This window comes from Stylophora pistillata, chromosome 7 (genome assembly GCF_964205215.1).
Source record: "Stylophora pistillata chromosome 7, jaStyPist1.2, whole genome shotgun sequence".
Lineage (NCBI taxonomy): Eukaryota > Metazoa > Cnidaria > Anthozoa > Scleractinia > Pocilloporidae > Stylophora > Stylophora pistillata.
In genome coordinates this window covers 11,518,770-11,532,406 of record NC_142525.1, presented here as the reverse complement: position 1 = coordinate 11,532,406, position 13,637 = coordinate 11,518,770, and the positions used below count along the sequence as shown (strand labels likewise).

The 13,637-nt window shown below is 41.9% G+C and overlaps 2 protein-coding genes across 3 annotated transcripts in view; one reads left to right on the top strand and one right to left on the bottom strand.

The window, feature by feature from the left end:
• The window catches only part of LOC148726616 (titin-like), a 20,110-nt gene extending 6,473 nt beyond the window's left edge, over nucleotides 1-13,637 (top strand). The window contains exons 3-6 of one of the 2 annotated variants that reach the window (XM_088728398.1): nucleotides 967-1,260; nucleotides 11,052-11,345; nucleotides 12,111-12,229; nucleotides 13,487-13,637. In XM_088728398.1, the coding sequence (XP_088584524.1) occupies nucleotides 967-1,260; nucleotides 11,052-11,345; nucleotides 12,111-12,163 (641 nt within the window). In that variant the 3' untranslated portion in view covers nucleotides 12,164-12,229; nucleotides 13,487-13,637. Of the gene's footprint in view, nucleotides 1-966; nucleotides 1,261-11,051; nucleotides 11,346-12,079; nucleotides 12,230-13,486 lie in introns of those variants that run through there. The other variant, XM_088728399.1, reaches the window with a different exon arrangement.
• On the bottom strand, nucleotides 2,485-7,438 carry LOC111319815 (uncharacterized). The gene is made up of 2 exons (XM_088728591.1): nucleotides 4,155-7,438; nucleotides 2,485-3,964 (listed from the first exon to the last, which is right to left on the bottom strand). The coding sequence occupies exons 1-2, from the start codon at nucleotides 7,436-7,438 to the stop codon at nucleotides 2,485-2,487; spliced, it is 4,764 nt and encodes a 1,587-aa protein (XP_088584717.1).

Sequence of the window (13,637 nt, the reverse complement as noted above, 5' to 3'; positions counted from 1 at the left end):
AATGCCATTGATATGCACCGCTAATCTGTCTCTTACTATGGTTAACTTACAGAATTCCTTTTTTCGTTGGGCGATAGCACTTCTTAATAGGCGTTTTCGAATAGCATGTACATCATGTCTACTTGTGTTAGGCAGTTGAAAACAGATGAACTTCGGAAACACCTCAAAGGATAAACAGTTTTTAAGAAAATTCAAATCCAACTCAGCTTTGCTTACTCTGATAGAAGTCTTCTCAAACTTCCGAAGGTCAGAGATGCTGACTTTCTTATCATATTTTTTTGCTATGTCGTGTATAATGTTACCAAAAGGACGTAAAGACAGCAGAGTGACAATAACTCTCAAAAAAGAAACAACAACTTTGAGTTTAAATTTACAAGACATGTTTCGATATTCTCATGTATATAAGCGTATATGGGCTCAAGAAGCGCGTCACGTGACCAACGTGACTTGCACGTCACATCAAGCAAAACTTTACCACTCGAATTCCCTTATATGATACCTAAACTTCGAAACAGGTATCCTTCATATTCAATACACATATAATTTTCTCCTGAAGCCAAAAACATTTCAGTACCAATCATTATACTTGTTGTCTTACTTTAAAGTAACATGTTGAGTTTAGATATAACCTAGTGAACTTTATGTCATGATTTAATATTTTGGGATAGATGTTTATTGAGTAAATTTTTTCCAACTTTGTACCTTTTCAGTGAATTTTCAAGGGGGGGTAAGAATTACTTCTCCGTTTTTGCTGCCCCACCCCCCTCTCTCCTCTACTTAAAAGAAAATCAGGAAGTTGCCAAATCTCAGAGAAGTAATTGAAAAAACTAAAAAACCCACTTGTTTATTTAAGGGGGGTGTGTTGCTAGGGAATTTAAATTCACTACACACAGCGATGAATGTAGTTACAGTAAGTTTTTCACTTTCATCAGAGACAAAACTCAAAAGAATTATTATTTTGAGCAGGTTTACCTGAGAAACCCGCCATCACAAATGTAGAAAGTGAAGTTGACAAAGATTTCACCGTGACCTGGTCAGAAGTAGAGGCTAATAGCAGTAATTTCAGCATTAAATACCGTCTGGAATGGACGAAACAACCCATGACACAATCCACAGAACTGGTTCAACGGGAAAACATTGTGGAAACTCACTACGAGATAACTGGTCTCGAGTATGACGCAGAGTACGAAGTGAAGCTGTTTGCTGTCAAGAAACAAGGAGACAGTGAGCCAGACGTTAGAACATTTAAGACAAAGAGTGGTATGTACTGTACCTTAACTTTGAGTAGAATAGTTGCAAATGAAATAAACAAATAAATAAATAGTTCTAATCAGAGAATGTTTAGAAATACATTTGATAATAAAAATTAACGGTAAAAAACTACGACGTTTCGAAGTCTGCATGACCTCATTATCAAGTAAAATGTTAAAACTGATGTAAAATTGTAGCTCAGAGATTGTATACAAATAAAATGTGATAACTTCATTAGAAGAAATCGGCCGACACAGTAAGACATCAGCTGAAAGATCTTGGCCGGAAAATCGGAACTGACCTACAACCAGTTTTCACGAGTCGTAAGATCGAGGGAAAGCTCAAGATACAAGAAGAGAAACCCGCTTTAATTGACCACCAATGCGTTGTTTACACTTTTAAATGTGATTCGTGCGATGCGGATTATATCGGTTATACCACACGCCATCTTCATCAACGCATAGAAGAACATAAAGCCTCTGTCATTGGCAAGCATCTGAAAGAAGCCCACAGTGTAGCGTCCACTAGCCTAGAGGAAATGTTTTCCGTTCTCAAGAAATGCCGCGGAAAAATGGACTGCCTAATTCACGAAATGCTATTCATTCGCGAACAAAAACCAAAGCTAAACACGCAGTCTGATTCAATACGTGTCCAAAGTTAGTGAGGAAAAAGAAAGTCTTGTGGAAGCGTTTAAGGGCCAATGCTTCTCTTGAGGTGACAACAAAGTTTAAACTTCTTAGGAAACAGACCAAACGTCTTATCTCCTTTAAGTATTTCCAGTACTTAAAGTCTCTATCGGATAAGCTGAAGACTAATCCAAGGAAGTTTTGGTCTTTTCATTCTCTTAAGTCCAAGAGCAAGAGACTGCCAGAAGTAATAACTTACTCTGGCAAAGCCAGGTCTGCAAAAGATCCTGTGGAAAAAGCTTCCCTGTTCAATGAATTCTTCAGCTCCGTTTTCTCTACAAAAACATCAAACTCTGGCAGCTCTCATGTTGATGTGATTAATCCTAACTTATTGATGGATGTATTCACTTCGTACAGTGAAGTTAAGAATATCCTCTGCAACTTGGACATTAATAAAGCAACTGGAGTAGACGGCATTCCTGCGAGGATATTGAGGGAATGTGCAGAGGAGCTATCTTACCCATTGGTTCTACTGTTTAACTTGTCGTTCAGGTGTGGGAGAGTTCCTTCTTCATGGAAAAGAGCTAATGTCACTCCTGTGTTTAAATCAGATGCTAAAGATGTGGTAGAGAATTATCAATTCTCGTACCGCGTCTGTGAAGTTGGTGCCATTATCGCTGTATATTGCCTGAGGCTTGCCTCTTCGACTTACAAAACGCTGGTAAGCGCAGATGAAGGAGTCTGATTCTAACGTATGTGCGACTTCGATGTGCACTGCCCTCATGGTTAGACATGTGAATAAACAGCCATATCGTTTCACTTCACTTCGTCCTTGCTTTACGAACAGGGGGCCAAAGTAGTCCACGCCCACTCGTGTGAAAGGTGGATCAAAGGGAGCAACTCTTGCCGCCGGTAACGGAGCCATTATCTGTTCGCCAGGACGGGCATTCCGTTTGCGACAGTTCATACACTTCGCTAGTTCTCTGCGTACTGCTGAGAGTCCTCGCACTATCCAATACTTCTCTCTAATTGCAGCCAGAACGTGGGCAGGACCCGAATGCCCCTGTTGGTGATGGAAGTTCCGGATGATCAAATTGGTGACGTGATGCTTGCTTGGCAGAATAGCAGGGTGCTTCGTTTGGAACGAAACAGGCGCATTCTCTAGACGACCTCCTACTCTTAATATTCCGTCAGCAACGAAGGGGTTCAAGTCGCGTATTGGGCTAGACCGTGGAACGCTCTTCTTCCGGTTCCCAGACGCTCTCTGGCCTACCACAGCCGGGGAAATGCGTCGTGCTGGACAGCTTTGATGATGACACTCTGCAGCAATAACTTCACTCACAGTCAGGGGTCCCTTGGGAATGCTGTCTGGATCCTTGCTAAGGAGGCCAACCAAATACTTCTTGAAACGTACTAACCAGGCTATGGCATTTCTAAGACGGTCCCATGATGAGAAGCGGGACAGCAGCGGTTCCAAAATTTTACCACGGACGATGACATTCGCACGACCAGGGCATTTCCTACATTCAGTGTCATCCAGAGGCAATTCCGGCAGCTGGGACGGTTGTTCGGGCCACTTTTCCTCTTCCATCCACAGAAACTTCGGGCCGTTGAGCCATCGCTCCAACTTGTGTAATTCGGAGCCTTTCGCGCCTCTGGATGCGATGTCAGCAGGATTGGCACAGGTGTCGACATGTCGCCATTGATGCGGTAAGGATTCATCATGTATCATCGCGACTCTGTTGGCCACAAAGGTGTGAAATCTTCTTGATTCGTTGCGAATGTACTGCAAAACTACGGTAGAATCCGTCCAGTAGATTGTGTCGTGTATGGGATACTCTAATTCGTTCCGGATCAGGCAATTCAAGTTCACCGCTACCACTGCGGCTGCCAACTCAAGACGTGGTATGGACACTGTTTTAAGAGGGGTGACGCGAGATTTCCCAAGGACAAAGGAACAGTGTGGAACACCCTTGTCGTCGACAAACCGGAGATATGATACTGCTCCGTAACCATATTCGGAAGCATCTGAGAAATGATGCAATTGGACGTTGACGACTGCACCGAATCCTGGCGGCTTGAAACACCTGGGCACAGATATTGACCTCAAAACTGCTAGTTCCTTCAGCCAACTTTGCCATACAGTAGAATCTGCATCGGAAATTTCCTCGTCCCAGCCATACTTCTGCTTGCATAGGTTCTGCAACAGACTCTTGGCAGGCAGAACAATAGGCGCGACGAACCTGAGGGGTAAGTCGCGCCTATTGTACAACTGACAAGATTCCTCTACGCGTGGGCGCCTTTCCTTCGTCCATTATTCGGAAATTAAAGGTGTCCGTCTCCATAGCCCACTGCACCCCCAAAGAGCGTTCTACAGGGAGGTCCTCCAAATCCAAGTTGACCACACAGGGAGCCCTCTCCGTTACTGGAACAGTGGCGATTACATTCCTGTCGTTACTAATCCATTTGGTAAGCCGGAACCCTCCTCTTGACAACAATTCGCGTAGCTGACCAGACAAGCGTGCCGCTTTGTCAGTCGTAGGCACAGACTTAAGGCAGTCGTCTACATAAAAATTCCGGTTGAGGGTCTTAATGGTTTCCACATCAAATTCGCTCTGATTATCCGAGGCCGTCTTCTTCAGGCAAAAACTTGCGCAACTTGGAGACGACTTGGCTCCGAACAAGTGCACTAACATCTGGTAATCGACTGGCTCTTTGGAGAGATCATTGTTTGGCCACCATAAGAATCTTAAAGCATGACAATCATCGGGCGCAACCCGCACTTGGTGAAACATGCCTTCCACATCCGCGACCATGGCTACAGGCTCTTGGCGAAAACGTATGATGACACCCAGGAGTCCGTTCGTTAGGTCTGGACCTTGAAGAAGTTGATCATTCAGGGAAGTGCCTTTAAACTTGGCAGCACAGTCAAACACGACTCTCACCTTCCCTGGTTTCTGAGGGTGAAACACTGGGTGGTGGGGTAAATACCAAACTGGTAGGCACTTCACAGCCATTTCTTCGTTACAAGGAACTCGTCTTGCGTAGCCGCTGGAGACATAACCGCTAATAGTGTCCTTGTATTGCTCGAAGAGGCAAGGGTGACGCTGAAATCTTTTCTGCAAGTATCTCAATCTTCCTAATGCATATTCACGATTGTTCGGGAGGTTTACTAGCTTGCACTTCCATGGCAACCCCAACTGGTAGTGGCCATTCACGAGCTTCACCGAATTTTCCATTTGCGACAGTGCTCTTTTATCTTCGACCGACATTGCAACCTTAGAAGAGATCATAGACTCGTTAAAGCCACTCCTAAACATGCTCTCCATTTGTTGATGAAGCGTTTCGTCGTCATGGCGGACAACGTTCACACTAAAGCAATCTCTATCACACGAGCTCAATGGTCCCATTAATGTCCATCCAAGCGGGGTACACACAGCATAAGGTTGACCACGCCTGCCACGCCTTTGATCGCACACCCAATGAGCTTCCGGAACATCGCTGCCAATGAGGACCGACACCTCATCAGATTGTGCTCTCGGGAAGACTATTCCTTTCAGATGAGGCCACCCAGCAGTATCTTCTTTTGTTGGTGGACTACCCTGAGGTAAACACAACGTATCCGCTGTCCAGACTCTATCTAATACGATTTCTTCCTGCATTTGCAATCCTCGGACAGACAAAGACAACTCGAATCCCTTTCGAGTGTTGGATGCGCCATTTACGGTTGCTAATGAGAATTCCTTAGGACGGCCAATAACTTGAAGTTTCTCCATCAGACTCATATCGCATAACGTAACGTCCGAGCCAGGATCCAGAAGCGCATTTGTCACAACTGCGTTATCCTGATCTTTTCCTTTCACGACGACTGGAACAATTCTTAAACGAACGGTTTTCTTACCAGACTCTGTCTTGCTACAACGACCTGACTCCCCGGCCCCGGCGACGATACTGGTACCATTCCTTTCCCTAGTATCAGTAGGTTCGTGCTGCAAGGGGGTGCAGCCATCAGTGCCATCGTTGTTCTTCCTTCGAACTAGATGCAGCATCGTGTGGTGTTTCCATCCACAACCATTTACTTGACATTTCATTCTGCTTCTACAGTCACTGGCCATATGACTGCCTCCAAAACAATTGTCGCACAGCCTAGCTCGTCTAACAAAGCTTTTCCGTTCTTCGGGGCTCTTTGCTCTCATTAGCTCGCACTTAGCAAGTCTGTGCTGACCAGAACACATGGGACAATTCAAAACAGGAGGAATTATGTTCGGCACGGGTCCATCGTCGGCTCCGGTTTGCGTCGTATAAGTTTTTCCTCTGACTCGATCAGCGGATTTTCCTCTGGGCGATTGCCTAGTGCTCCGCTCTCTGTCTGGTGCTGATCCAACTATCTCTCCATACATCGTGTTAGCCAGCATAGCCTTCCCTTCAACGAACTTCGCCAAATGCGAGAAAGTAGGCTCAATTCCCGACAAAGTCAAGTTACCGGCTTCGTCAGCCCATTTAGACTGTAAGTGCACTGGTAGGCGCTTCACGATCTTCACAAGCTTGTCGGAGCTATTTATGTCTGCTTCGTAACCCATCTGGATAAGTGTTAACGCACAATTTTGCATCTGAACGGACAAATCTGATAGACCAACAATATCTGTACGTTTTAGCTGAGGGCCATTTACTATCTTCTCTATGTGTGCATGCGCAATGACGTGTTTTTGACCAAATCTACGGTGCAAGATGTCCTTGGCATTTTCGTAACCATGTTCAGGTGGGAAGACTATAGAGCAATCTTTGATGGCTTCTTTAGCCTTTCCTGTGCAGTGCTGGATGAGGTACGTGAGTCTTGACTCGGCATCTGGAACCCTTTTGGCAATATTGACTTCGAAGTTTTTGATGAACAACCAGTAATTCAGAGGATTGCCATCGAAAGTGAGAAGCTCTCTTTTGGGCATTTGAAGTGCTTGCTGGAGGGAGTAAGCCATTAGATGCAGAGCTTCCTGTTGCTGCCCCAATACTTGTTGTAACCGTTGTGAAACAATGGGATCCTCACCACTAACAGCAACCCGAGTAGGGACTGGGTTCCACGGTTCGGCGGTTGGATTCAGCTCAGATTTTGAATAAGTTCTCCCTACTTGATTCCGTTTGCCGTTTGGAAGAGTTGGGTTTGTGGCGGAAAGATTGGGGTCATGCGCTTCCCTTGTGTGAGATGGTTTTTTCTCTTCTTTCGATGCAGACTTTGAGTACTCTGAGCCTTCATAAAATTCGCCTATCACCTTGGCCTTCTCTATTTCTTCTTCAATCTTTGATAAGGCGATGCGACGTTTCAGTTCATCCTCTTGAATTTTCAGCTCAGCAATTTGACGTTCCATTTTTCGTTCCATTTCTTGACGCTTCAACAAGTTCCGAAGCTCTACTTCTCGCCGAAGTAATTCAGCCTTTGCCTTTCTCGACCTTTCACTTACCCGTGAACTAGCTCTCGAACTTTTGGACTTTGCGCTTCCAGAATCAACACGTGAAAGCGTAGCGTAACGTTCCAAAACGTCGACATTTTCTTCTCTTCGCGAGGACATTAACATTTCATTTGGAGACCTTTCAGCCATCTGTAACCACTCTTCAAGACGTTCGTCGAACTCTTTTCTGCCGATATTACGCTGTAGTAATCGTTAAGCGCTTCTGCCCTCGTTTCGGGTTCCACAGCGAGTTGATAATATTCTTCGTACGACTGCAAACATCTGCCAAACGCGTCTTCAATATCTTTCTTCTTAGCACGTATTTCTCGAATGTTTTCGGGGTTTTGCATCAATAATTCGGCTTCTTTGTACAACCTGTTCAAATATCCAAGGTGACCAGCTCGACTTCTCTTTAGGGAGAGCATTCTTTCACGCGTAACACCTTCGATGTCCAGGCGTGAACTTGGTTGTCGCGTCCTTTCGACGCCCTTTTCACCCGTTTGCTCGTTTGATGTAAAACTCGTAGCCATAATTCGACCGGAATAAGGGCCAACAGACGATAGAACGGCTTAATCCTACGTCAGAAACTGTAACGAACGCACCGGTAACATTACTCAATGGCTATCCCAACCATAAACATTTATTCCTCGACCAGTGGTTTCTATAACAAAATTAAATTACACTAAGTCTAACTACAGAAATTAAATGGCATAAACAAAATAATAAACGATATAAATGCGGCGAAATGAAAACATAAGACACACCTGACGGTTTGGATCATAAAATAACGCGAGACGCAGCCAAAGAAAACAACACCAAACTACGTAACATAAAGAAGCTTTAACGCGCAAACACTACAATATATAGGTTGACGGGAGGGGACTGAACCCCACCACGTGAACGGACCGCTGGCCCCGAATTCGTTCTAACACAAGGTTTCAGAGAAGTAATTAAAAAAACCTAAAACATCCTCTGCTCTATTCAAGGGGGTGGGGGAGGGGGAGGGAGGCCTCTGTCACTAAGGAATTTGAATTCATTACACACATCGCTGAATGTAGCAACGCTCCGCCTTGAAACGGTTTTTAACCAGATTTTTCACCTCGACTGTACTCCAAAACCAGATGAGAACGGAACCAATTGTCACAGCATCTGTTTCAACATCTGTCGTTTGATGATGTAAATATTTCACTTAGAGCCTGCGACTATTCAGGCAAATAGGTTAACTTAACCAGGGCAATAGTAAGACTAATGTGTTGACAATTTTGTTGCCAATTGCAGATTTAGACTTTCCCATGAAGTAAGGTAAACTTCAAAACTTCAAAAATGGTTTTAAAGTATTCATATTCAAAAATCTTGTCTTAACTCCACCTCGGCGGCCTTCTTGATCTCCAAAGTAGCGGCTAAGTTGGAACGCTGTTCTAATTACAAATTGGTGTTTTGGGGTTAAGCGCATCCATTGCCTAAAGGTCCCGGATTGGTCATGAATCAGAAAAAGAAATCTGCTTAAGCATAAATGGGGATCAATTTGTTATCTTATAGACACGATAGACATTTTACAAGCTCTCAGCTCCATGCTAGCTAATCTCCTTGGACTGAAACTGATAGAAAGTATTTCAACTGGATTTCCTGGTGTTCACATTTTAATAAGATATTTTCCTTTCCCTATTCTTTGGCCATTTTTAACTCCAGGAGTAACACTGCTTTTTAGATGACAAAGAATTGAGGACATTTGTGGCATCAGGTTTAATACTCATGTTGCAGCTCTCATAAGAAGAGTGATAAAAATAATTTGAGTTTGTGCATTCTGATTCACAAACTGCATCCATATTTGCATCATTTTATACTCTCAAATTTCAATACCAATCATTATTATTATAGTTCTTTTCTTACTTTGAAATTACAAGTTGAGTTTGGATGAAACTAGAAACTGCAAAAAATCACATTGTGAGCCTTAAATTATCATTTGATATTCTAGCATATTTACTGCAACATTTTTTCAACTTTGTATCATACTGTACAGTCATAGGTTGCAAGTGAATTCATACCAAATGTTTCTTGAACTTCTGTATTACCTCCAAGTCACATATAAAGTTGATCTTCCCTAAAGTTCCGCACCCCAATAGTTAGTGTGCCATTGACACTTCATATTTATCTAAGTGGCCCTTATTTTTAAGCGCTCTTAAAAAAACGTTGTAATTTACCCTCCCGTTGTAATGTAGGATCGTTATCATTAACCTTAAACTTAGAAGTGTCACTGATAATGGAAAAATTACCCTCTTCGTAGGCTTTCCTGTCATGACAACTAAGCCATTTCCTTTGTCAGGCTTCAGTATTACAATGTCCTTGTTCGTCCTCAAATCCTTTAGTATCCTACATTTCTTTAAGTCCGCTGCAGAAGGTTGGTGTGAAGAAACGTACGAATGGGCAAGATGAGAAAGGTCTGCGACCAGTTTTCCCTTTAGCTTCCTGTCGAGTAGATTTCTGACCATGGTGCGATTAATCAGCTCAAAAGAAGAGAAGACATCCGTTTTGCTAATGTTGGGAGGACAGATAGAATGTGAAGGACCACATTTAAGTATTTCTAATTGTTCGGACGTGAGATTGTGCGACGAAAGGTTGGTGACTGTCTCCGTTGAAGCAAACGGTAGAACCACGTTTGGCGTTAAACTTTTAAGTTTCTTCTCGTGAGTAGCGATAACACTTTTTACAGCCTTCTTGACATTATATTTAATAGTTCCATGGAGGATGTATCCATCGATGTTGCTGACAATGCCATTGATATGCACCGCTAATCTGTCTCTTACTATGGTTAACTTACAGAATTCCTTTTTTCGTTGGGCGATAGCACTTCTTAATAGGCGTTTTCGAATAGCATGTACATCATGTCTACTTGTGTTAGGCAGTTGAAAACAGATGAACTTCGGAAACACCTCAAAGGATAAACAGTTTTTAAGAAAATTCAAATCCAACTCAGCTTTGCTTACTTTGATAGAAGTCTTCTCAAACTTCCGAAGGTCAGAGATGCTGACTTTCTTATCATATTTTTTTGCTATGTCGTGTATAATGTTACCAAAAGGACGTAAAGACAGCAGAGTGACAATAACTCTCAAAAAAGAAACAACAACTTTGAGTTTAAATTTACAAGACATGTTTCGATATTCTCATGTATATAAGCGTATATGGGCTCAAGAAGCGCGTCACGTGACCAACGTGACTTGCACGTCACATCAAGCAAAACTTTACCACTCGAATTCCCTTATATCATACCTAAACTTCGAAACAGGTATCCTTCATATTCAATACACATATAATTTTCTCCTGAAGCCAAAAACATTTCAGTACCAATCATTATACTTGTTGTCTTACTTTAAAGTAACATGTTGAGTTTAGATATAACCTAGTGAACTTTATGTCATGATTTAATATTTTGGGATAGATGTTTATTGAGTAAATTTTTTCCAACTTTGTACCTTTTCAGTGAATTTGCAAGGGGGGTAAGAATTACTTCTCCGTGTTTGCTGCCCCACCCCCCTCTCTCCTCTACTTAAAAGAAAATCAGGAAGTTGCCAAATCTCAGAGAAGTAATTGAAAAAACTAAAAAACCCACTTGTTTATTTAAGGGGGGTGTGTTGCTAGGGAATTTAAATTCACTACACACAGCGATGAATGTAGTTACAGTAAGTTTTTCACTTTCATCAGAGACAAAACTCAAAAGAATTATTATTTTGAGCAGGTTTACCTGAGAAACCCGCCATCACAAATGTAGAAAGTGAAGTTGACAAAGATTTCACCGTGACCTGGTCAGAAGTAGAGGCTAATAGCAGTAATTTCAGCATTAAACACCGTCTGGAATGGACAAATCAACCCATGACACAATCCACAGAACTGGTTCAACGGGAAAACATTGTGGAAACTCACTACGAGATAACTGGTCTCGAGTATGACGCAGAGTACGAAGTGAAGCTGTTTGCTGTCAAGAAACAAGGAGACAGTGAGCCAGACGTTAGAACATTTAAGACAAAGAGTGGTATGTACTGTACCTTAACTTTGAGTAGAATAGTTGCAAATGAAATAAACAAATAAATAAATAGTTGGGTCCTAAATCCAGGAGTAACGCTGCTTTTCGTAAAACAAAGAATTGAGAAACTTTGTGACAATAGGTTTAATACTCATACCGCAGCACTTGTAAAAGAAAAGACAATGATTTCCCAAACTTTTTCGAACACGCTGAGGCCCATATTGTGAACTTGAAGTCATGATTTAATATTCTGGCATATATGTTTACTGTAAACATTTTTTCAACTATGTACCACCTCATTGTAGACCAAATCTATACCAAACGTTTTCTGAACTTACAGGCTACCTGCAAGTCACATTAGTTCATCTCTCCTAAAAATTCTACAACCCTATTGTTAGTTGCACATGCATAGTTCCTCCTTTGCCAACTATGTCTATGATATCCATTTTTAGCACTCCTTCAACGTTCCTTTAGGTAATGTCTCCTGGCCAGTTCCTCCCGACCTGGAAATCCATACAAATTACTTCTCGCATTTTTCTACTCCACCTCCACTCTCCTCCTACTTGACAAAAAGCAGCAGGTTGCAAGGTTTCAGAGAAGTAATTAAAAAAAACTAAAACATCCTCTGCTCTATTCAAGGGGGTGGGGGAGGGGGAGGGAGGCCTCTGTCACTAAGGAATTTGAATTCATTACACACATCGCTGAATGTAGCAACGCTCCGCCTTGAAACGGTTTTTAACCAGATTTTTTACCTCGACTGTACTCCAAAACCAGATGAGAACGGAACCAATTGTCACAGCATCAGTTTCAACATCTGTACGAAGTGAAGCTGTTTGCTGTCAAGAAACAAGGAGACAGTGAGCCAGACGTTAGAACATTTAAGACAAAGAGTGGTATGTACTGTACCTTAACTTTGAGTAGAATAGTTGCAAATGAAATAAATAAATAAATAGTTCTAATCAGAGAATGTTTAGAAATACATTTGATAATAAAAATTAACGGTAAAAAACTACGACGTTTCGAAGTCTGCATGACCTCATTATCAAGTAAAATGTTAAAACTGATGTAAAATTGTAGCTCAGAGATTGTATACAAATAAAATGTGATAACTTCATTAGAAGAAATCGGCCGACACAGTAAGACATCAGCTGAAAGATCTTGGCCGGAAAATCGGAACTGACCTACAACCAGTTTTCACGAGTCGTAAGATCGAGGGAAAGCTCAAGATACAAGAAGAGAAACCCGCTTTAATTGACCACCAATGCGTTGTTTACACTTTTAAATGTGATTCGTGCGATGCGGATTATATCGGTTATACCACACGCCATCTTCATCAACGCATAGAAGAACATAAAGCCTCTGTCATTGGCAAGCATCTGAAAGAAGCCCACAGTGTAGCGTCCACTAGCCTAGAGGAAATGTTTTCCGTTCTCAAGAAATGCCGCGGAAAAATGGACTGCCTAATTCACGAAATGCTATTCATTCGCGAACAAAAACCAAAGCTAAACACGCAGTCTGACTCAATACGTGCAAAAGTATTTATTTAAACATATACTGCACGATCTGACATGCTAAACACCAATAACAATGAACGCTCATTATTCTAATGAAGTTATCACATTTTATTTGTATATAATCTCTGAGCTACAATTTTACATCAGTTTTAACATTTTACTTGATAGTGAGGTCATGCAGACTTCGAAACGTCGTAGTTTTTTACCGTTAATTTTTATTATCAAAAATAAATAGTTGGGTCCTAAATCCAGGAGTAACGCTGCTTTTCGTAAAACAAAGAATTGAGAAACTTTGTGACAATAGGTTTAATACTCATACCGCAGCACTTGTAAAAGAAAAGACAATGATTTCCCAAACTTTTTCGAACACGCTGAGGCCCATATTGTGAACTTGAAGTCATGATTTAATATTCTGGCATATATGTTTACTGTAAACATTTTTTCAACTATGTACCACCTCATTGTAGACCAAATCTATACCAAACGTTTTCTGAACTTACAGGCTACCTGCAAGTCACATTAGTTCATCTCTCCTAAAAATTCTACAACCCTATTGTTAGTTGCACATGCATAGTTCCTCCTTTGCCAACTATGTCTATGATATCCATTTTTAGCACTCCTTCAACGTTCCTTTAGGTAATGTCTCCTGGCCAGTTCCTCCCGACCTGGAAATCCATACAAATTACTTCTCGCATTTTTTCACTCCACCTCCACTCTCCTCCTACTTGACAAAAAGCAGCAGGTTGCAAGGTTTCAGAGAAGTAATTAAAAAAAACTAAAACATCCT

Bases quoted from the DNA above. Each gene is read 5' to 3' on its own strand.
- LOC111319815 (XM_088728591.1), bottom strand. From the start codon at position 7,438: ATGTCCTCGCGAAGAGAAGAAAATGTCGACGTTTTGGAACGTTACGCT. The intron at 3,965-4,154 runs GTCAGTTGTACA...ATCTGTGCCCAG, and splicing joins CCCACGCGTAGAGGAATCTT to GTGTTTCAAGCCGCCAGGAT.